Below are 23264 nucleotides of genomic sequence, written 5' to 3' on the forward strand. Positions count from 1 at the left end.
GCATCCGCTGCCCACGTTGTGCACAATTTTCACAACGTGCGTCGGTACATCGGGCCAACGCATTGCGACCGCCCCGTACCGACGCAAGTGTGAAAGAAGCCTTAGGCTACTTTCAGACATAGCGCATTTTTGAGCGCTATTTTGCGGGCGCTTTTCAAAAATGCGCAATGTCATTTTCGTCTGCCGGCAAAGTGAATGAGAAATTCACTTTGCCGTTCAGACACACCGCAAAAAAACGCGGCGCTTTTGTCTGCAAACACGCCGGCGTAAAAAGAATTGACATGTCAATTCTTTACGCAGCGGCGTGTCTGCGTATCCACCTAGGGCCCCATATTACCTTCCACACACAGCGCCTTTGTCCTGGGTGTCGGCGTCTTTGTACGGAGGGGTTGACACCCAGGACCGGACGTGACGTCGGACAGGAAGAGGGAAGCCCCCGCCCCCCAGTGAAGCAGCATGGAGTCCTTCTGTGTGTGTGTGTGTGTGCGTGTGTGTGCGTGTGTGTGTCCCCATGCGACGCTAGTGCCACCATTGTGCTAAGTCGCCGTATGGGACTACTACTCCCATCCGGTATTAGGATGGGAGAGTTGTCCCTGTGTCCGGCGACTTAGCACAATTGTAAAGTTACACAAAACACCTACACACAATACACATACATGACACACAGTACATACAACATATAACACAGAGTATATACTCACCAACAGCACACTTGTAGGCGAAGCCCTCGATCCTCCAGGAAAAAATCCAAAAATAATAAACCAAATTCATACTCCCTGTCCGCAGAATCCATAAAACGAGTGTCCCACGCCGATCGGCTGCTCTCCGGCGATACACTGCCAGGAGCGAAGCTCCTAGCAGTGTATCGCGTACTGTTCCGGAGTTCAATGACTCCGGCGTCTCGGTTAACAGCAGTACAGCTGCGTTGAACTTTCCCACGCAGCACTGCCGTTAAGCGAGAGTGCCGGGGTCAATGACCGCCGGTAAACTCGCTCGCGCATGCGCAGTGACACACCGACAGGAACTATGGCTCCTGTCAGTGTGTTGCTGCAGCCGTGGAGAGCAGACATATCTCTGGATGTGTCTGTTCTCCATGGAAAATCTTGATACGTGGCACTTAAATATGTGGCAATTAAATACGTGACACGTGGCACTTATACGTGATACGTGTCACTTAAATACGTGGCACTGAAATACGTGATACGTGGCACTTTGATACGTGGCACGTGTCACTTAAATACGTGGCACTGAAATATGTGGCACGTGGCACTTTGATACGTGGCACGTGTCTCTTAAATACGTGGCACGTGGCACTGAAAGATGTGGCACGTGGCACTTTGATACGTGGCACGTGGCACTTTGATACGTGGCACTGAAATATGTGGCACGTGGCACTTTGATACGTGGCACGTGGCACTTTGATACGTGGCACGTGGCACTTTGATACGTGGCACGTGGCACTTTGATACGTGGCACTGAAATATGTGGCACGTGGCACTTTGATACGTGGCACGTGTCTCTTAAATACGTGGCACGTGGCACTGAAAGATGTGGCACGTGGCACTTTGATACGTGGCACGTGGCACTTTGATACGTGGCACTGAAATATGTGGCACGTGGCACTTTGATACTTGGCACGTGGCACTTTGATACGTGGCACGTGGCACTTTGATACGTGGCACGTGGCACTTTGATACGTGGCACTGAAATATGTGGCACGTGGCACTTTGATACGTGGCACGTGTCTCTTAAATACGTGGCACGTGGCACTGAAAGATGTGGCACGTGGCACTTTGATACATGGCACGTGGCACTTTGATACGTGGCACGTGGCACTGAAATACGTGGCACGTGGCACTGATACGTGGCACGTGGCACTTTGATACGTGGCACGTGGCACTTTGATACGTGGCACTTTGATACGTGGCACGTGGCACTTTGATACGTGGCACTTTGATACGTGGCACTGAAATATGTGGCACGTGGCACTTTGATACGTGGCACGTGTCACTTAAATACGTGGCACGTGGCACTGAAATATGTAGGACACGTCGCACAAAAAAGTTACATGTAGTTTTTTTTGTGTCGACGGTCCGCTGAAGCACGACGCATCCGTCGCACGACGGATGCGACATGTGGCAATCCGTCGCAATGCGTCGCTAATGCAAGCCAATGGAGAAAAAACGCATCCTGCAAGCACTTTTGCAGGATGCGTTTTTTCTCCAACGATGCATTGCGACGGAAGCCAAAAAACGCTAGTGTGAAAGTAGCCTAACCCTAACCCTAGCCCTAACCCTAACCCTAAATTTAGCCCCAACCCTAACCCTAACTCTAACCCTAACCCTAACTCTAACCCTAACCCTAACCCTAATTTTAGCCCCAACTTGTCTTCTCCTGCCGGCCGGCAGATGGCAGCAGATGGCGGGCGCACTGCGCATGCGCCCGCCATGATGAAAAAGCCGGCTGGCAGGAGAAGACAGAAGAGGACCCAGGGACCCCGGGTGAGTATGTTAGGGTCCCCGAATCCCCCTATTTCTCTGTCCTCTGATGTGCGATCACATCAGAGGACAGAGAAATAACTGATCGCTTTTTTTTTTTTTTTTTTTTTTTTGCGGTCGCCGGTAAACTGTTAATTACCGGCGATCGCAAAGCAGGGGTCGGTGCAAATCGACCCCGATCATGTTCTTTGGGGTCTCGGCTACCCCCGGCAGCCGAGACCCCAAAGAACATCCGGGTGCCGGGCGGCGGGCGCACTGCGCGTGCGCCCGCCATTTTTTCCCGGAAAAAAGATGGCGGCGCCCATGGGGAGACACGAGGAGCACCGGGGGAGGTAGGTAAGTATTGGGGGGCTATTGGGGGCCATCGGGGACCACATTTCTCTGTCCTCCGATGTGCGATCACATCGGAGGACAGAGAAATTAAACGGCAAATCGCGTTTTTTTTTTTTTTGTTGCGACCGCCGGTAAACGGTTAATTACCGGCGATCGCAACTCGGGGGTCGGTAAAAACCCCCCGAATCATGTTCTCTGGGGTCTCGGCTACCCTCGGCAACCGAGACCCCAGAGAAAATCCGACTCTGGGGGGCGCTATTCACTTTTTCCACAGCGCCGTTAATTAACGGCGCTGTGGTTTAAGTACCCTTAGCGGCCGCCGTTAAAAGGCGTATCGGCGGTCGTTAAGGGGTTAAAGAGGAATATGAAATAAAAGAAGGGATATGAGATGGTTTCCTGTATGTAAACCATGTCTCATATCCTGTCGGGTTTGTGAAGGAGATAGCAAAAGCTGGCAATTGAATTACCAGCTTTTCTGCTATCTAGCGCTGAATTAAATATAAATATATATGTGTGTGTCTCACTGATTATATATATATATATATATATATATATATATATATATATATATATATATATATATATACTGTGTATATATATATATATATATATATATATATATATATTCATATACCTATTCTATGTGTACACATTTATTCTACCTATTCTATTCTGTCAGTGTGATTTTACTGTACACCGCACTGAATTGCCGGCTTTTCTATAGAACACCGGTGCGTATTTCTCGCAAGTCACACGCATGGTCCATGTGTAATCCATAATTTTATCGCCCCATAGACTTTTATTGGCTTTTTTTTTGCGCAATACGCTGACAAACACAGCATGCTGCGATTTTCTATGCCCGTAACATACCGTATATTAAGGATGCGTAATATACGTCAGATAGGAGCTGCCCCATAGAGAATCATTGGGCCGTTTGCAATGCGTATTTTCTGGACGTATTTTCTGCGCTCATACGTCCGTAAAACTTGCTAGTGTGACACCGGCCTCACACATACAATAGGAAATATTATGCCTAGTACAGAAGATTTCCTAACCCCCTCGAAGCTCAGAATCCAGGGGCTGAGTATCAAGTTTGACACCTCCAGCAAAAGCCCCTTTGTGTTTACAATACTGGTATCTCCAGTTTCACCCTTTTGTCAACTAAATGTAACTCTACTGCTGCTATGCTTTTCTTATTGATTATATATTTCCTTCACAACTCCTTATGCAGACTAGCCTGTAACCTAGGCAATGTACACTGTACAATTAAAAATCCCTCCATTCTTAAGAACAGAGAGGAATTTTAATGGGGGTAAATTGCAAAGTACTTGTTCTTTCAAGCACTTTCCCAAGTACAGTCTGTTCCTCCATGAAAAATCAGTGTTTCAATTGATATGCAAATGAAGCTGAAGAGGTATAGTAGATCTGAAGCCTGTGTCACTCCAGTCCTATTCTCAGTCCAGCATCGCCTCCTCCCATTTGACTGACAGCTCCTTTTGTCCAAATTCACACATGTTAGATTCTGTCAATCAAGCAGGAGGAGGTGGGTCTGGGGAGGAAATAGAGCTGTAGTGACAGAGGCTTTAAATCTACCATAGCACTTCAGCCTTATTTGCACATTAATTCAAAAGCTGATTTCTTTGTGATGGAGGAAAGGAATAGGCAGTAGAAGTGGACTTGCCTTTGAGAGAGCTACATGTGCACCTAAATAGTTTGGGAGATGAAATCCTGCTGACAGATTCCCTTTAAGAACTTGAAACAATATGTTTAAGTCACTTTTGTAAAGCTTACCAATATCATTGTTCAATGCGCCTGTTTTATCATTATAGTCCCAATGACGGATTATTTTCTCCACCAAAAATCTTTGCTCTCTATACTTATTTTCTTCGTAAAGATGAGATTTTCCTAGATAAATTGCATAGTCCTTTGGCTCAGGAAACTCACTAGATTAAAAACAAAATAGATGAAGCAGGTTATAATTGTAGCTGTCAAATACATTTGTACAGAAATATGGAAATTGAAGAAGCTAAGAATCATCATGGGCAAAATCTACATTGTCACGTAAAGGTATAATACCTAAATCTGACCTCAGAAAGAAACATGACTATGCCGCAGTTGGGCTACGTGCACACATTGAGTATTTTTCTTCAGTATTTTACCTCAGTATGTGTAAGCCAAAACCAGAAATGGGTGATAAATACAAAAGTGGTGACGTGTCTCTACTACACTTTTCCTCTAAGGGCTTGTTTCCATTTGCGAGAAACACGTCCGTGTCTCGCATGTGGAAACCAAGCTCTGCTGCCGGCACTTGGGAGCGGAGCGTGCGGCCGCATAGCAACACATGGAGCCGCACGCTCCGCTCTGGAGTGCCGGCGCCAGAGCTTGGTTTCCACATGCGAGACACGGACGTGTTTCTCGCAAGTGGAAACAAGCCCTTATTGTTCCTCTCCTGGTTTTGCCTTACAGATACTGATGTAAAAAAACTCAAATACCCAATGAGTGCATGTGGCTTTAGACATCAATCTTCTGTGGACCTTTTCTGTGAAGGTCTCTTGTTGATCTACTATATAAATGCATATCAAGAATATTGTTCTCAAGTTACAGATCCTGAAGATGGCGGTAATCAGCTTTAATGCTCTACATTCCCCTGGTGTATAAAGATGGCTGGTATTGTGAAGTCCACAATAATCGGATGCCCTGCTCCTCATTAAGTGTTCCCCCAGAAGCAGAAGTCTAATATAAGGCTTTTGATGTAGCTTTATAACATTCTGATGTGACAATTCCTGGTCAACAGAAACACTCACTACTCTAACCACACACAGACAATTCTTTTTACAGGAATCTGGGGTAAAACTGTTTCATTGTAGTAATTTTTGCTCAACTAGTAGTTGTGCAAAAATGGTTGCATTTTTTTTTTAAGCCAGCTCAGCCATCTTTTTTAAAAACTGTGCACAGCTTGACGGAAAGGGTGTTGTCAAGTGTGGACTGAAAAAAATTATTCTAATTTACTGGAATACATTTCTGACACTAGCGCTAATAGATGCACCAAATTCGTTAGCTGAAGCTTGTCTCTTTTCTGCATACCAGAGGGCTCATTCCCTCATTATTCTTTCTCATATGAGTGCTATCTGTGAATGTCATGGCTAGCACTCATACCCAGCATAGTTCATAGGGTAATTCACCTGTCCGATTTTTAACTTGGACCGAGTGGTCTGCAGAAAAAAAAAAACAGCGACTTGTTCATTATTGATCCAATTTTCGGAAAAAAAATTGCCAATGCAAGTCTATAGATCTGTGGGAAAAAAATTAGACAGCCTTTGGCTACTTTCAAGAATTTACTTTCAATAGTCACCAACCTGTCTGGAAAGCAGTGGGCAGCAGTAAGAACCCAGCAGGGGTTGATAAGACTGGCACCACACACATAGCGCTGCTCGCTCCTGTTTCTCCTGATGATATAGTAAAGTGTAGCCATCCATGGCTGTGATTGCACAGGGCTGTTCATGCCACCCACAATTTTATACAATTTCTGCTGACGATGGCCACAAGCGGGTTCTTCATAAAACCATGAGAAAAAAAGTCACAATATAATAATAGAAAGTACATCACTTTTATACCACAAATTTGTGCCAAAATCATTTGGTGCATCTTATTGCATATGATATTATGTGTTATGCCACATCTCGATTTCCAGTGAAGCCATCGCACATTTACAAAAAGTCAAGTTTCTTACTGGAAAAAAAAAGCACACAAAGTGTCTAAAACACATAATAAATGTCAAAATGAGAAAACAAATCCAAAAAATTACCTTGTCTGATCTGGCAAGGTTAATTTTTCAAATTATGGTGGAAAATAAGTATTTGGTCATTAATAGTGATGAGCGAGTATACTCGTTGCTCGGGTTTTCCCGAGCAAGCTTGGGTGGTCTCCAAGTATTTGTAGCTGCTCTGAGATTTAGTTTTCTTTGCCTCAGCTGCATGATTTACAGCTGATAGACAGCTTGAATACATGTGGGGATTCCCTAGCAACCAGGCAACCCACACATGTACTCAGGCTAGCTAGCAGCCGTAAATCATGCAGCTGCATCAACAAAAACTAAATCTCCGAGCAGTTACAAATACTCGGAGACCACCCGAGCGTGCTTGGGGAAACCTGAGCAACGAGTACACTTGCTCATCACTAGTCATTAACAAAAATTCATTTCAATATTTTGTATACATCCTTTGTTGGCAATGACAGAGGTCAAACGTTTTCTGTAAGTCTTAACAAGGTTGGCATACACTGTTGGTGGTATTTTGGCCCATTCCTTCATGCAGATCTCCTCTAGAGCAGTGATGTATTGGGCCTGTCGCTGGGCAACACAGACTTTCAACTCTCTCCAAAGGTTTTCTACGGAGACTGGCTAGGACTCTCCAAGACCTTCATATGCTTCTTATGAAGCCACTCCTTCATTGCCCTTGGGGTGTGCTTGGGATCATTATCATGTTGAAAGACTCATCCACATTTCATCTTCAATGCCCTTGCTGATGGAAGGAGGTTTGCACTCAAAATCTCACAATACATGGCCCGTTCATTCTTTCTTGTACACGGATCAATCATTCTGGTCCCTTTGCAGAGAAACACCCGAAAAGCAGGATGCTGCCACCTCCATGCTTCACAGAAGGTATGGTGTTCTTTGGATGCAACTCAGCATTCTGTCTCCACTGTTATGGTCCTGGTGGTTAGGACACATGAAATGACCTGATAGGTAAACTATAAATAAAGGACAAGCTCTGGGAATGTGGGAACTTTACTGACCGCAACCCTGATCCTATCAACACACACTATAGGCAGCCGTGGAGCGTTCCTGACTCTGCCTAGACGCCTCATCACAGCCTGAGAACTAGCTATCCCTAGAGAGAAACAAAGCCTCACTTGCCTCAGAGAAATTTCCCCAAAAGTGTAGACAGCCCCCCACAAATAATAACGGTGAGTTAAGGGGAAAACACAAACATAGAAATGAAAACAGGTTTTAGCAAATGAGGCCCGCTAATTACTAAATAGTCAGAAGATAGCAAGGAATCTGTGCGGTCAGTATAAAATACTACAAAAATTATCCACGCAGAGAATACAAAAGACCCCCACACCGACTCACAATGTGAGGGGCGCATCTCTGCAACCCAGAGCTTCCAGCAAGCAGGAAAATAGCATATAAGCAAGCTGGACTGAACACATCATATACAGAGAAACATATTCAAAAAAGCAATGAGCAAAAATGAACTAGCATGAACTTAGCTTCTCCAAGAGGAGACAGGTCACAAGGGAAGTCCCAGAGAAATCTGAACCAGTACTGAATACAACGACAGCAGGCAACAAGTAAAGGTCCAGGTGGAGTTAAATAGTCAGCCAGCATAGCATAAAACGAGGCAGCTGGGGCCCAGCTAAGACCAGCCATAACACTCAAAGCCTCCAGAGGGAGCCCAAGAACAGAACTCACAAAGTACCACTCATGACCACAGGAGGGAGCCCGAGAACGGAATTCACAACACTCCTCCAAACATGATGAGTTTTGTTTCTACCAAGCAGTTCTACTTTGGATTCATCAGACCATATGACATTCTCCCAAAACTCTTCTGGATAATCCAAATGCTCTCTAGCAGACTTCAGATGGGCCCGGACATGTACTGGCTTAAGCAGGGGGGCAAGTCTTACACTGCAGGATCTGAGTCCCTGGCGGAATAGTGTGTTACTGATGGTAGCCTTTGTTACGGTGGTCCCAGCTCTATGCAGGTCATTCACTAGCTCCCCCTGTGTGGTTCTGGGATTTTTGCTCACCGTTCTTGTGATCATTTTGACCCCATGGGGTGAGATCTTGCGTGGAGCCAAAGATCGAGGGAGATTATCAGTGGTCTTGTATGTCTTTCATTTTCTTATTATTGCTCCCACAGTTAATTTCATCACACCAAGCTGCTTGCCTATTGCAGATTCAGTCTTCCCAGCCAGGTGCAGGGCTACAATTTTGTTTCTGGTTTCCTTCGACAGCTCTTTGGTCTTCACAATAGTGGAGTTTGGAGTGTGACTGTTTGAGGTTGTGGACAGGTGTCTTTTATACTGATAACGATGTCAAACAGGTGCCATTACTACAGGTAATGAGTACAGCACAGAGGAGCCTCTTAAAGAAGAAGTTACAGGTCTGTGAGAGCCATAAATCGTGCATGGTTTTTAGGTGACCAAATACTTATTTTTCACCATAACATGCAAAATAAATCTTACCCAATCAGACAAGGTGATTTTCTGGATTTGTTTTCTCATTTTGACTCATAGTTGTGGTCTCCTATGATTTCAATTACAGGCCTCTCTCAGCTTTTTAAGTGGGAGAACTTGCACAATTGGTGGCTGACTAAATACTTTTTTCCTCACTGTATATCTCCCCCACTATTCTTCATTATGTAATCTTGGTATTTTATAAATTTACCTGTGTTTTTATTCTCTTCACATGTGGGGATCTTGCAAAACATTCTTGTAATACCTGTTGGTCCTTTAAAATAGCACCATGGTTTTATTCCATTTTTGGGGTTCCTGTGAAAATAAAATGAAGCATTAATAATAATAATAATAATAATAATAATAATGATTTTATTTAATATAGCGCCAACATATTCCACAGCACTTTACAATTAATGTAGTTACATATAGGTTCTTCAAGGGTTTATATTATAACAGCCCACTGTTATGACAAGCAGAACATAGTATTACCTGCAGTAATTGTGCTTCCCAATCCCAAGCTTAAATGCATCCTTCATATAAGCATTTACAAGGTGATTTCTCAATAGTGGAGAATCCCAGCGCAGACATTCGTCATTGAATCTGTTTTTTGATGCGGTACCTCTGTACTCATAACCTGAGCCATTGTAACACCTAGCAAACAAGTCTGTGCAAAGAATTAAAAATATTAAAATAAAAAAATATATATATATTACACACACACGTCTATCTATGTACTTTTAGAAAAACATTTCCATCTCTGACAGTGCCTGTGACCTCTGTTCCATTCTCAGAATCAGTGGATATCCATGCAGTCAGACCCCTATTATTATGTTATCAACTATCCTATGGCTAAAGAATAAATTAGCAGCAACAGACAACACGAACATTGGATATGTTGTCCATGCTTCTATCACAATTCTATAGTAGTACGAGACCCAGTAGCCAAGGGATTCAGTTCCTCTGTTGTTGGGCAGGTCAGTGGCCTCCACTAGGACCTTCTGGAGATGTCTTATATGCCAATCAAGGGGCAACATCTGCATCGAGGTTGTATGTTCTCTATCTATTTGTGTGCATTTTCCTAAATATTCTAATTTCCCCCAAAACAAACAATAGTCTCATCAGTTTTCTATGAAATATGCCCTAGTTTATGTGAGACACAAAATTTGATTTTGAGCCCTATGTGGGACAGGGAATTTTATGAGTTATGGCTCATTCAGACGTTAGATGATTTTTTGTGTACGAGAAAAATCATTGAGTTCATCAGTGTTTTTGATCAACACGACAGGTTTTTCTCTGATTAAAAAAACCCAAACCACTTATGGAGATTTCTCAAGTTTTTCAGAATACAAAGTCAGTGAAAAATGGGCTGCACACGTATGGCATCTCAGTGTTCTATTTTTCACAGACCCATAGACTTGCATTGGCGAGTTTGATCCAACCTTTGAATGAAAAAAAATCGAACATGATTTTCTGCAAACCACTTGGTCTCGAAAAATACCACGAACATGTAAACAGCCCCATAGACTATAAGGCCGGGGTCACACCTAACGTATCGAAATACGGTCCGTTTTTTACGGCCGAGATATGCAGAATATTTCCTGAACAGTGATCCATATTCAATGCGAGGATGCAATTTGTTTTCTCCAAAAATTATCCATGTGCCATCCGTATGGCATCCGTATGACATCCGTACGGCGAGATTTTCTCGCCGGCTTAAAAATTGGACATAGAATGGATCCATGGGCTCAAATATTCGTGAAAACATATATACAGTGTATGTAAATTTCTTCGATATAACTTGCGTTTATTTGTGAAAAAAATGGAAATTTGGCAAAAAAGTTGACCAGCAATTTCTCATTTTTACAACACCAATATTTTTTAGGGACCACATCACATTTGAAGTCATTTTGAGGGGTCTATATGATAGAAAAGAACCAAGTGTGACACCATTCTAAAAACTGCACCCCTCAAGGTGCTCAAAACCACATTCAAGAAATTTATTAACCCTTCAGGTGTTTTACAGGAATTTTTGGAATGTTTAAAAAAAAAAAACAACATTTAACTTTTTTAACAAAAAATTTACTTCAGCTCCAATTTGTTTTATTTTCCCAAGAGTAAGAGAACAAACTGGACCCCAAAAGTTGTTGTGCCATTTGTTCTGAGTACGTCGATACCCCACATGTGGGGGTATACCACTGTTTGGGCGCATGGCAATGCTCGGAAGGGAAGGAGACTTTTCAATGCAAAATTGACTGGAATTGAGATGGGATACCATGTCACGTTTGGAGAGCCCCTGATGGGCCTAAACATTGAAACCCCCAACAAGTGACACCATTTTGGAAAGTAGACCCCCTAAGGAACTTATCTAGCTGTGTTTTGACAGCTTTGAACCCCCAAGTGTTTCACTACAGTTTTTAACGCATAGCCGTGAAAATAAAAAAATATGTTTTAGCCCCCAGTCTTGTATTTTCCCAAGGGTAACAGGAGACATTGGACCCCAAAAGTTGTTGTCCAATTTGTCCTGAGTATGCTGATACCCCATATGTGGGGGGGAACCACTGTTTGGGCGCAAGGCAGAGCTCGGAAGGGAAGAAGCGCCATTTGGAATGCAGACTTAGATGGATTGGTCTGCAGGCGTCACGTAGCATTTGCAGAGCCCCTGATGCACCTAAACAGTAGAAACCCCCCACAAGTGACACGATTTTGGAAACTAGACCCCCCCAAGGAACTTATCTAGATTTTTTTTACAGCTTTGAACCCCCAAGTGTTTCACTACAGTATATAACGCAGCGTCGTGAAAATAAAAATTATTTTTTTTCCAACAAAAATGTTTTTTTAGCCCCCCAAATTTTTATTTTCCCAAGGGTAACAAGAGAAATTGGACCCCAATAGTTGTTGTCCAATTTGTCCTGAGTATGCTGATACCCCATATGTTGGGGTAAACCCCTGTTTGGGGGCACGGGAGAGCTCGGAAGGAAAGGAGCACTGCTTTACTTTTTCAACGCAGAATTGGCTGGAATTGAGATCGGACGCCATGTCGCGTTTGGAGAGCCCTGATGTGCCTAAACAGTGGAAACCCCCAATTCTAACTGAAACCCTATCCCAAACAAACCCCTAACCCTAATCCCAGCCATAAATGTAATCCAAACCCTAACCCTAACTTTAGCCCCAACCCTAACTCTAACTTTAGCCCCAACCCTAACTTTAGCCCCAACCCTAACCCTAACTTTAGCCCCAACCCTAACTTTAGCCCCAACCCTAACTCTAACTTTAGCCCCAGCCCCAACCCTATCTTTAGCCCCAACCCTAACTGTAGCCCTAACCCTAGCCCCAACCCTAGCCCTAGCCCCAACCCTAACCCTAACCCTAGCCCCATCCCTAACCCTAACCTTAGCCCTAACCCTAATGGGAAAATGGAAATAAATACATTTTTTTAATTTTTTTATGTTTCCCTATCTAAGGGGGTGATGAAGGGGGGTTTGATTTACTTTTATAGCGGGTTTTCTAGCGGATTTTTATGATTGGCAGCGGTCACACACTAAAAGACGCTTTTTATTGCAAAAAATATTTTTTGCATTACCACATTTTGAGACCTATAATTTTTCCATATTTTGGTCCACAGAGTCATGTGAGGTTTTGTTTTTTGCGGGACGAGTTGACGTTTTTATTGGTAACATTATCGGACACGTGACAGTTTTTGATCACTTTTTATTCCGATTTTTGTGAGGCAGAATGACCAAAAACCAGCTATTCATGAATTTCTTTTTTTTTTTTTTTTGGGGGGGGGGGGGGGGGTTATACCATTACGCATTTGGTAAAATGGATAAAGCAGTTTTATTCTTCGGGTCAGTACGATTACAGCGATACCTCATTTACATCATTTTTTTATGTTTTGGCGCTTTTTATACAATAAAAACTATTTTATAAAAAAAATAATAATTTTTGCATCGCTTTATTCTGAGGACTGTAACTTTTTTAATTTTTTCGCTGATGATGCTGTATGGCGGCTCGTTTTTTGCAGGACTAGATGATGTTTTCAGCGGTACCATGGTTATTTATATCCGTCTTTTTGATCGCGTGTTATTCCACTTTTTGTTCGGTGGTATGATAATAAATTGTTTTTTTGCCTCGGTTTTTTTTTTTTTTTTTTTACGGTGTTCACTGAAGGGGTTAACTAGTGGGACAGTTTTATAGGTCGGGTCGTTACAGATGCGGCGATACTAAATGTGTGTACTTTTATTGTTTTTTTTTTATTTATATAAAAAAAATGTATTTATAGGAATAATAATTTTTTTTTCTTTATTTAATAATTTTTTTAAATTTTTTTTTCTACACATCTAAAAATTTTTTTTTTTACTTTGTCCCAGGGGGGACATCACTGTATAGTGACAGATCGCTGATCTGACACTTTGCAGAGCACTGTGTCAGATCAGCGATCTGGCGTGCCCTGCTCCTTGGTTACCAGAGCCTGCTCTGGACCCGGAAGTAGTCCCTGCAGGACCTGGAAGTAGCCCCGTGGCCATTTTGGATCCGAGGCCTGCAGGGACGAGACGCTCAGTACAAGGTGAGTACATCGCCTTGTACCGATCGTCTCAGGGAAGCACGCAGGGAGGATGCTTCCCTGTACCGCCGGAACACTGCGATCATGTTTGATCGCGGTTTGCAAGGGGTTAATGTGCCAGGAGCGGTCCGTGACCGCTCCTGGCACATAGTGCCGGATGTCAGCTGCGATAGTCAGCTGACACCCGGCCGCGATCGGCCACGCTTCCCCCGTGAGCGCGGCCGATCGCATATGACGTACTATCCCGTCACTGGGAATTAAGTCCCAGGTCACCTTGACGGGATAGTACGTCATATGGGATTAAGGGGTTAAGCTATCTAGCTTTTTATTAAACAAAAAAAAAATGATATATATATACATACAGTACAGACCAAATGTTTGGACACACCTTCTCATTTAAAGATTTTTCTGTATTTTCATGACTATGAAAATTGTACATTCACACTGAAGGCATCAAAACTATGAATTAACACATGTGGAATTATATACTTAACAAAAAACTGTGAAACAACTGAAAATATGTCTTATATTCTGGGTTCTTCAAAGTAGCCACCTTTTGCTTTGATGACTGCTTTGCACACTCTTGGCATTCTCTTAATGAGCTTCAAGAGGTAGTCACCGGAAATGGTTTTCACTTCACAGGTGTGCCCTGTCAGGTTTAATAAGTGTGATTTCTTGCCTTATAAATGGGGTTGGGACCATCAGTTATGTTGTGCAGAAGTCTGGTGGATACACAGCTGATAGTCCTACTGAATAGACTGTTAGAATTTGTATTATGGCAAGAAAAAAGCAGGTAAGTAAAGAAAAACGAGTGGCCATCGTTACTTTAAGAAATGAAGGTCAGTCAGTCTGAAAAATTGGGAAAACTTTGAAAGTGTCCCAAAGTGCAGTTGCAAAAACCATCAAGCGCTACAAAGAAACTGGCTCACATGAGGACCGCGCCAGGAAAGGAAGACCAAGAGTCACCTCTGCTTCTAAGGATAAGTTTATCCGAATCACCAGCCTCAGAAATCGCAGGTTAACAGCAGCTCAGTTTAGAGACCAGGTCAATGTCACACAGAGTTCTAGCAGCAGACACATCTCTACAACAACTGTTAAGAGGAGACTTTTTGCAGCAGGCCTTCATGGTAAAATAGCTGCTAGGAAACCACTGCTAAGGACAGGCAACAAGCAGAAGAGACTTGTTTGGGCTAAAGAACACAAGGAATGGACATTAGACCAGTGGAAATCTGTGCTTTGGTCTGATGAGTCCAAATTTGAGATCTTTGGTTCCAACCACCGTGTCTTTGTGCGACGCAGAAAAGGTGAATGGATGGACTCTACATGCCTGGTTCCCACCGTGAGGCATGGAGGAGGAGGTGTGATGGTGTGGGGGTGCTTTGCTGGTGACACTGTTGGGGATTTATTCAAAATTGAAGGCATACTGAACCAGCATGGCTACCACAGCACCTCCAGGCTGTGTAAGGGCTATTTGACCAAGAAGGAGAGTGATGGGGTGCTATGCCAGATGGCCTGGCCTCCACAGTCACCAGACCTGAACCCAATCGAGATGGTTTGGGGTGAGCTGGACCGCAGAGTGAAGGCAAAAGGGCCAACAAGTGCTAAGCATCTCTGGGAACTCCTTCACGATTGTTGGAAGACCTTTTCCGGTGACTACCTCTTGAAGCTCATCAAGAGAATGCCAAGAGTGTGCAAAGCAGTCATCAAAGCAAAAGGTGGCTACTTTGAAGAACCTAGAATATAAGACATATTTTCAGTTGTTTCACACATTTTTGTTAAGTATATAATTCCACATGTGCTAATTCATAGTTTTGAAGCCTTCAGTGTGAATTTACAATTTTCATAGTCATGAAAATACAGAAAAATCTTTAAATGAGAAGGTGTGTCCAAACTTTTGGTCTGTACTGTGAATTACCGGCTTTTCTATAGAACACCGGTGCGTATTTCTCGCAAGTCACACACATGGTCCGTGTGTAATGTATTTTTCTCGCCGCCATAGACTTTCATTGGCGGATTTTTTGCGCAATACGCTGACAAACGCAACATGCTGCGATTTTCTAAGCCCGTAAATTATGGCCGAGAAATATATACGGCTGATGGAACCTGCCCCACAGAGAAACATTGGTCCGAGTGCAATGCGTTGTTTTTGGCCCTCTCGCTCTTCCATATTCCTCTCTAGTGTGACCCCGGCCTAATAGTTCTGACTTCTACTCATCAAAAACAGAAATAGCACTCGGTCGAGATAGTCACTTGTGAATGAGCCCGAATTGAAACCTGAATACAACTATTCAAAATATGGAAATAATACAGAAGCAATAGCATGTATCCATTTCTCGCCTTTAGCCAAAGGCAAATAAATCTTACAATGATAATTCTTAAAAGCTACTTGAAATAAGATCAAGGCTAATATGTAAACTGTTTTATAAGTTACTCTTAAAGGGAATCTTTTACCTGTTTTTTGCTATGTAATCTGAGAGCATTATAATGTAGAGCTAGAGAACCTGATTCCAGTGATGTGTCACTTATGAGACTGCTTGCTGTCATTTAATAGAATTGCTGTTTATCTCCTGTAATTCTATCAGGTCTCTGAATGCTGAGCTCTGTACAACCACATCCACTCCACTGATTGGCAGCTTTCTGGGTTTACTGTGCATAGGCAGAAAGCTTGAACTACCTATCACCAGTACACCTAGTTCTCTAATGATTATCGTTTGCTGCTAAAACAGTGATTTTATGAAAACTGCACCAAGCACCCCAGTAATAATGATAATAATTTTATTTATATAGCACCAACATATTCCGCTGGAATTAGGGTCTCTACCATCACGCTGCTCTCAGATCTGATGGGGAAAAAAAAAACAGTGAAAGATTCCCTTTAATGGGGAGAGAGTGGTTTACGAAAAAAGGACCTATACTCTCCTCCTAGAATAGTGCCACTCCTCTATGCTTGGTACTGACTCTACTAGTCTGCTGGCATCAATATCTGGGGGGATGCATCAGATAATCACTGCCGACAATCCATGACATCCAGTTTGATGGACTGGAGTGGTGCTGATCCAGGGGACGAGTAAAATTTTTTTCTCTTAAACCCCCTGGACCCACAAACAATGCCTTGTAAAGGAGGGGCCAACCCCTATAATGTATAAGAAAAAGTAAATACCTTTTTCGCAGTCTTTTCCACCATATCCTACAGTACAGATACATCTATAAGATTTACGGTATATACCGTAGTGTAAACAAGTTCCTCCATGTAAGCAACTGCATTCTGTGTAAAGAGAAAGTAAATCAACAAAGATCTGCAATCCTATACTAAAATATTATAGTCATTCATGGCTAAAGATCCATTCAGACAAGCAGATTTCTGCCCATAGCACTCATTGATTGACAGCCGATTTGTATTGTCAATCTGTAAAAAAAAAAAAGTCAATTCATCCCAAATGACTATGATTTTTTTGCCAGCATAAAAAAATGTAACCAGCCAACAAATGGACGTTCTGTTTGTCATCTGGTTGGTGGCTTGTTTGCTCAGGCCAATACTTGGAAACGGGCGCTCTTACAAATCTTCATTCGCTGATTATGGCCCATATAAATAGTGCCACATCAACAGATGGGGTAAGATGTTGCCAGTATGTGCTCATGATGGTCGGTCTGGCCATGCACCACTAACATCTCAATAAGAATTACAAATAATTTCTTTACTGTATATCTATAAAGTTTTTTTGACATTTTTTTTTTACTTATTTATATATTCGATTTAATATATCTAAATATATTTTTATATTTAAAGAATACTATTCAAAATGCAATGTCTGACTTGAACATTCATATAACACTAGAATTACCCACATAATATAAGTTAATATACTGTGTGTGTTTGTATGGGATATTGCAGATGTATCATTCTAATTTCATGACCTATAGTGGTGGTTGACACCCTAAAGGGGAAACAAAAAGGGCACCCCCACTCTGCAACAGCTCACTCTGACTCTATCGAGTGCCCTCTTTTAGAGGAGACAGCCATAAGTAATGATATCATTGAGACATGTGGGTGTTTGGGTTTTCATTTGGTAAATCCACTTCGCCTCACATTGGAATATCATTCAATTCCAGTTGCCTTATCTTTTTGAAACATCAACTTTATTGATTCCCATCCCAGGGGACAAAAACTGAACTTGGAAATTATAGGCCAGTAAGCTTAACCTCTACTGTGGGTAAAATCCTGGAGGGCATTCTAAGAGATGCTATACTGGAGTATCTGAAGAGAAATAACCTCATGACCCAGTATCAGCATGGGTTTACTAGGGACCGTTCATGTCAGACTAATTTGATCAGCTTCTATGAAGAGGTAAGTTCCGGACTGGACCAAGGGAACCCAGTAGATGTAGTGTATATGGACTTTTCAAAAGCTTTTGATACGGTGCCACACAAAAGGTTGATACATAAAATGAGAATAATGGGGATAGAGGAAAATATGTGTAAGTGGGTTGAGAGCTGGCTCAGGGATAGGAAACAAAGGGCGGTTATTAATGGAGCACACTCGGACTGGGTCGCGGTTAGCATTGGAGTACCACAGGGGTCAGTATTGGGCCCTCTTCTTTTTAACATATTTATTAATGACCTTGTAGGGGGCATTCAGAGTAGAATTTCAATATTTGCAGATGACACTAAACTCTGCAGGGTAACCAATACAGGGGAGAACAATTTTATATTACAGGATGATTTATGTAAACTAGAAGCTTGGGCTGATAAATGGCAAATGAGCTTTAATGGGGATAAATGTAAGGTCATGCACTTGGGTAGAAGTAATAAGATGTATAACTATGTGCTTAATTCTAAAACTCTGGGCAAAACAGTCAATGAAAAAGACCTGGGTGACCTTTCTGATGATCTTTTTAATCATAGACCTGAGACAGGGGCAAGGGGGCATCCTCTACGTCTGGAGGAAAGAAGGTTTAAGCATAATAACAGACGTGGATTCTTTACTGTAAGAGCAGTGAGACTATGGAACTCTCTGCCGTATGATGTTGTAATGAATGATTCATTACTTAAATTTAAGAGGGGACTGGATACCTTTCTTGAAAAGTACAATGTTACAGGTTATATATATTAGATTCTTTGATAGGGCGTCGATCCAGGGAACTAGTCTGATTGCCGTATGTGGAGTCGTGAAGGAATTTTTTTCCCCAGTGTGGAGCTTACTGTTTGCCACATGGTTTTTTTTGCCTTCCTCTGGATCAACATGTTAGGGCATGTTAGGTTAGGCTTTGGGTTGAACTAGATGGACTTAAAGTCTTCCTTCAACCTTAATAACTATAACTATGTAACCTTAAACGGGAGCGGTCTCCATTATGGTTGATGTTAATATGTCCGTTCAAATTCACCACAGTGAAAATCTCCTGGGGAACTGCGGTGAAATCACCTCTGCACGGTAATACATTCTCACACTGTATGTATGTATGTATGTTTATATGTATATATATATATATATATATATATATATATATATATATTCGATACATAAAAGTTCATCATAAGAAGTGTGACAGTAATGATTATTTCATGTAACATGATATACTTGCATAAGGTCTTTATATTTACCTTCATTGTTCTTTGTCTTTTTGTGGTGTTTATGAAAAATCTAAAAGTAAAAAGTTGTATTATCAACTGTAGAACAGAATATCTCAATAATAATTTAATGGTCACTTGAGAAAAACGTTACCGATTCTAATCCAGTGATTAACACAGATGCAAGTGCTAAGAAGAGGATAAACTTCATCTTCTATCAAATGGACTGCCAACTGCAAGGAGAGCCATACATTTAATATATATGGATGAATTGGCCAGAAATATAGAAGAAAAATACTGATGCACATATTTTACAAATTCCTATTTATAAATAAAAAAATATGTAATTTATAATTTTTCTATTAAAATAATTGAAACATCATAACAGAAAGCTCCAGCAAGCTGAAGGGCCGTCTGTGCCCTGTGAGATGAGAGGCCTGCACACAATGCTTGCGGCTTTCCCACAATATCACTGCAGGGATAACAGCTGATCACAGGTAACTGTGAGAAGCAGCCATGCTTCTGTCCTATGAATCCATTAGAAGGCCGCAGTTTCCAATGTGTAAATCAGATGGAGAATACCTCCTGACATCTAGAAAGACAATGTGAATGATCTGAGCTTTCCCGTAAGGCTACGGCCCCACTAGCAGTATTTGGTCAGTCTCTAAACTGTAAAGCGCTGCGGAATATGTTGGCACTATATAAATAAAGATTATTATTATTATTATTATTATACATCAGTATTTGTAAGCCAAAATCAGGAGTGGAACAATCAGAGGAAATGTGTAATAGAAACGTGCTGCAATTCTGTATTATCACCCACTCCTGGTTTTGGCTTACAACTACTGATGTGAAATACTGACCAAATACTGACTGTGGGGCTGTAGCCTTAAGAACATTTCCGACTGACTCCAAGAAAAACAGGATCAGGAAACCACTAGCTAAGCAAGTTAATACATTCTTTTTGGAGCTCACACTAATTATGGGCAATTCACAGGCTGTCCACATAATAATAAGTGGTTTAGAGCAGAAATTCTCCAAACTATGTAGCCTAGCTGCCTATATGATATAAACATCCTAGTCTTTAGACGTTCTAATAAGAAAGCTTATTACATCTGCCTCTGTATGGGAATTACATAGTTTAGTAAATGAAATTTCCATAGATGGTTTGGAATCCCACTCACCAGCACAGCCGAGTCCCCTTGCAGCTGCTGTCTCTCTCCTCTGAGCTAGTTGTGCTCTGCTCTGTCCTGCAGCAGAGGACTGTGCCTTATAATGCGCAGCACTTCCCCCTGATTGGCTGGCACTGTGCCCCAGGCGTGGTACTGTGGCTGTATGCACTGCAGTCTCATCATCCTGTACATTAACTGTTTGTAAACAAGTAAAGTTCCTGTGAGTCAAGTCTGGGGGATTTACACCAGTTTCATTAGAAGGGAATTGTTTAACCCTTTGCTGGAAAATAGGAACGCTTTATATAATTAAATTGATCTTAATTCAGTATGTAAACAGATTATTAGATCTACTATAATGATGTACAATAACAAATTGTATTGTGGTACCGTGTTAGCCAGAAAAATCGATGTGAATACTTTCTGGTTAGCCAATAAAGGTATCACTCCTAGAATACTTCTGTCATCATTGGGCAGAAAAGTATTCACATAGATCTACTATAAATCTTTAGAAACTGGGAAGGGTTTACCTAGATTAAGGGGTTGTCACCTACTAGGACAATCCTTTCTCAATCTGAACGTTTTCCCCAGTTAAAATAAAAACACTTATATTTAACTCCAGTGCTGGCGCCATTCCAGTGGTTTTTGTACTTGTGTTCCTGGGGCTAACGAGAGATTTTATATCACACGAGCCCTGTGCCCAATCACTGCCAGCTTCACTGTCAGATTTAGCAGGGTTTGTCCTAACTGGTGACAATCCCTTTAATAGTAGTAGCAAAGGGGATAGTAAATAGAGACCACTTATATGTAGGTATGCAATAGCAATATGTGGTAGTCTAAAATGTAACTTTTAATCTAGAACTAAGCAAAAACAAATCAAAATTACACACGTGCACAATTTGGTCCAGCTGGACCTAAAGTGCAAAGACAGTACAGAAAGCCGCTACACCTGTGTAACACACAGGTACTTGGATGCAGTGACATAGACATGCAGAGCAGTGGTTAACTATAGTTTAATTGTACAACAGGGGTGTACCCCTCGCAGGGAGATAACAGGGAGAAAGGAATGCAAACGAGAGCAACGCTTAATTAACTATACAGTCTTTTGTTAAAAGATTCACTCAGGCTACTTTCACACTAGCGTCGTGCACTGCACGTCGCTATGCGACGTTGCGGCGCACCGACGCTAGCTGTGAATGCGCCGCACAACGGGGACAGCAGATGTAGTTTTCCAACGCATCCGCTGCCCCATTGTGAGGTGCGGGGAGGAGGGAGCGGAGTTCCGACGGTTGTGACGTGTGGCAATGCATCGCACTGCGTCGCTAATAAAAGTCAATGGAGAAAAAACGCATCCTGCAAGCACTTTTTCAGGATGGGTTTTTTCTGCAAAACGACGCATAGCGACGTGCAGTGCACGACGCTAGTGTGAAAGTAGCCTTATTGTGACTCCGCTGTCCGTCACTCTCTCTGGGGGTCCGGAGGGCAATGGGATGCCGGACAAGGTTGGTGAAGGGTCTTCAGGCGTTCCCGCCCAATACACGGTCCCTATTCTGGCAGCAGCAGGCGGTCACCGGTTCTGCCCGATGAGCCCCCGCTGAGCCCCTAGTCCATTTAACTGCGGAGCAGAAAGATAAAGCTCTCCGCAAGAAGCCACTCTGCACGTGTCTCCCTGAGCAGCTGCCGTCACCTGAATGGCTGCGCTGCAATGTTCTGCTCCTCTGGGTGCCAGCCGGCGCCTGGACATCAGTGCTGCGCTCTGTCTTGTGCGTGTTCCCCTGCGCACCCGCCGATATGGGTGAGACTCTCACGTTGCTGCTCTGTCTCTGCACGCTGTGGTCTATCCCTCTCCTTGCTGTAACCGCGGTCCACTCCTGCTCAGCGTTCTGGCGGGAAGCCCCCTTCAGTTCCCGCGCAACCCCTTTTACCTCACTAACAGGAGGTTCGGCCCCAGCAGTTCCGGACTCGGCGCTTCAGCAGCCCTGGCAGCCCGGTCCTCCCTTCTACACCTGTACGTCAAAACATAGGTGTCACCCCTCTTATATATAAACCAACATCCGCAGAGATTAGTCCTGGTGGTGTAATGTGGTGACAGATGTATTCCAAGACTATTGTAGGTGCAAATGTATCATCAAATTACTCCTGTATACTGGTAAAAGATAACATTCTCAAATGTATAATGAATGCATTTCCTCTAGCAGCAGATTCTTCAGACTAGTCTTGTTTAGATTGTGGAACGCCGTCCCACCATAACACCACCATGTCACCGCTGGTCGTTACCTCTGTGTGGTGATCATGTCATTATGAAAATCTTGTCATGCCGCTTGCTTTGACTAAGGCTATATGAGTCGCCTGCCAGGGCCTAGGGGTACTCGGTACCGAATCCGGTCGTTGTTAAAGGGAAGGTCACGGTGGTGGCGACCCGGTCCGTGGCCCTGGGCGCCCAAGTAAAAGGTGAACAGTCTTTAAAGAGATGTAAAAATAATAAAAGTTTGTGATGCCACCTGTGGTTCTCAGTCAGAGGTGACCGAGGCTTCTTAAAGGGGTCCTCTGGGAGCGATGGTGCTGCAGCAAAGATGGTGTGATTGGCCAGAGTGGTGTAGTGCCAGAATAAACAGAAGACACAGGATTACAGTCTCTTTACCTGGTTTACTGGTTGTAGTAAGCCATAGTCCAGGGTACCAGCAACAAGTGGTGATGTGGTCTGGCCGGCCCGGAGGCAATGGTGGATCCCTCTCCCAGGTGAGGTTTGTAAGCCTTCCTGCTTGCACTCTTATGCGAGGTCCTTGCTGCCTGTGGCTTCCTTACAAAGTCCTCTCTCCTGTCCAGGAACAGTAACCTGTATGGTGGGCAATGCGAGCCCTTTTACAGGGTCTCTATCACAACCCGGGCTCTCTG

At 42.9% G+C, this 23264-nt stretch overlaps 1 protein-coding gene across 2 annotated transcripts in view; it reads right to left on the reverse strand.

Moving 5' to 3' along the window:
* Nucleotides 1–20481, reverse strand: part of PLAU (plasminogen activator, urokinase) — a 246380-nt gene extending 225899 nt beyond the window's left edge. For both annotated transcript variants that reach the window (XM_077250776.1, XM_077250777.1), the window contains exons 1-8: nt 20385–20481; nt 19355–19433; nt 19234–19273; nt 16796–16900; nt 9564–9738; nt 9283–9386; nt 6188–6383; nt 4623–4774 (exon numbers count right to left, since the gene is read on the reverse strand). In XM_077250776.1, coding sequence (XP_077106891.1) covers nt 4623–4774; nt 6188–6383; nt 9283–9386; nt 9564–9738; nt 16796–16900; nt 19234–19273; nt 19355–19411 — 829 coding nt within the window. In that variant the 5' untranslated portion in view covers nt 19412–19433; nt 20385–20481. The remainder of the gene's footprint in view (nt 1–4622; nt 4775–6187; nt 6384–9282; nt 9387–9563; nt 9739–16795; nt 16901–19233; nt 19274–19354; nt 19434–20384) is intronic.
* Nucleotides 20482–23264: the final 2783 nt, after the last annotated feature.

This window comes from Ranitomeya variabilis, chromosome 4 (assembly GCF_051348905.1).
Source record: "Ranitomeya variabilis isolate aRanVar5 chromosome 4, aRanVar5.hap1, whole genome shotgun sequence".
Taxonomy (NCBI): Eukaryota; Metazoa; Chordata; class Amphibia; order Anura; family Dendrobatidae; genus Ranitomeya; species Ranitomeya variabilis.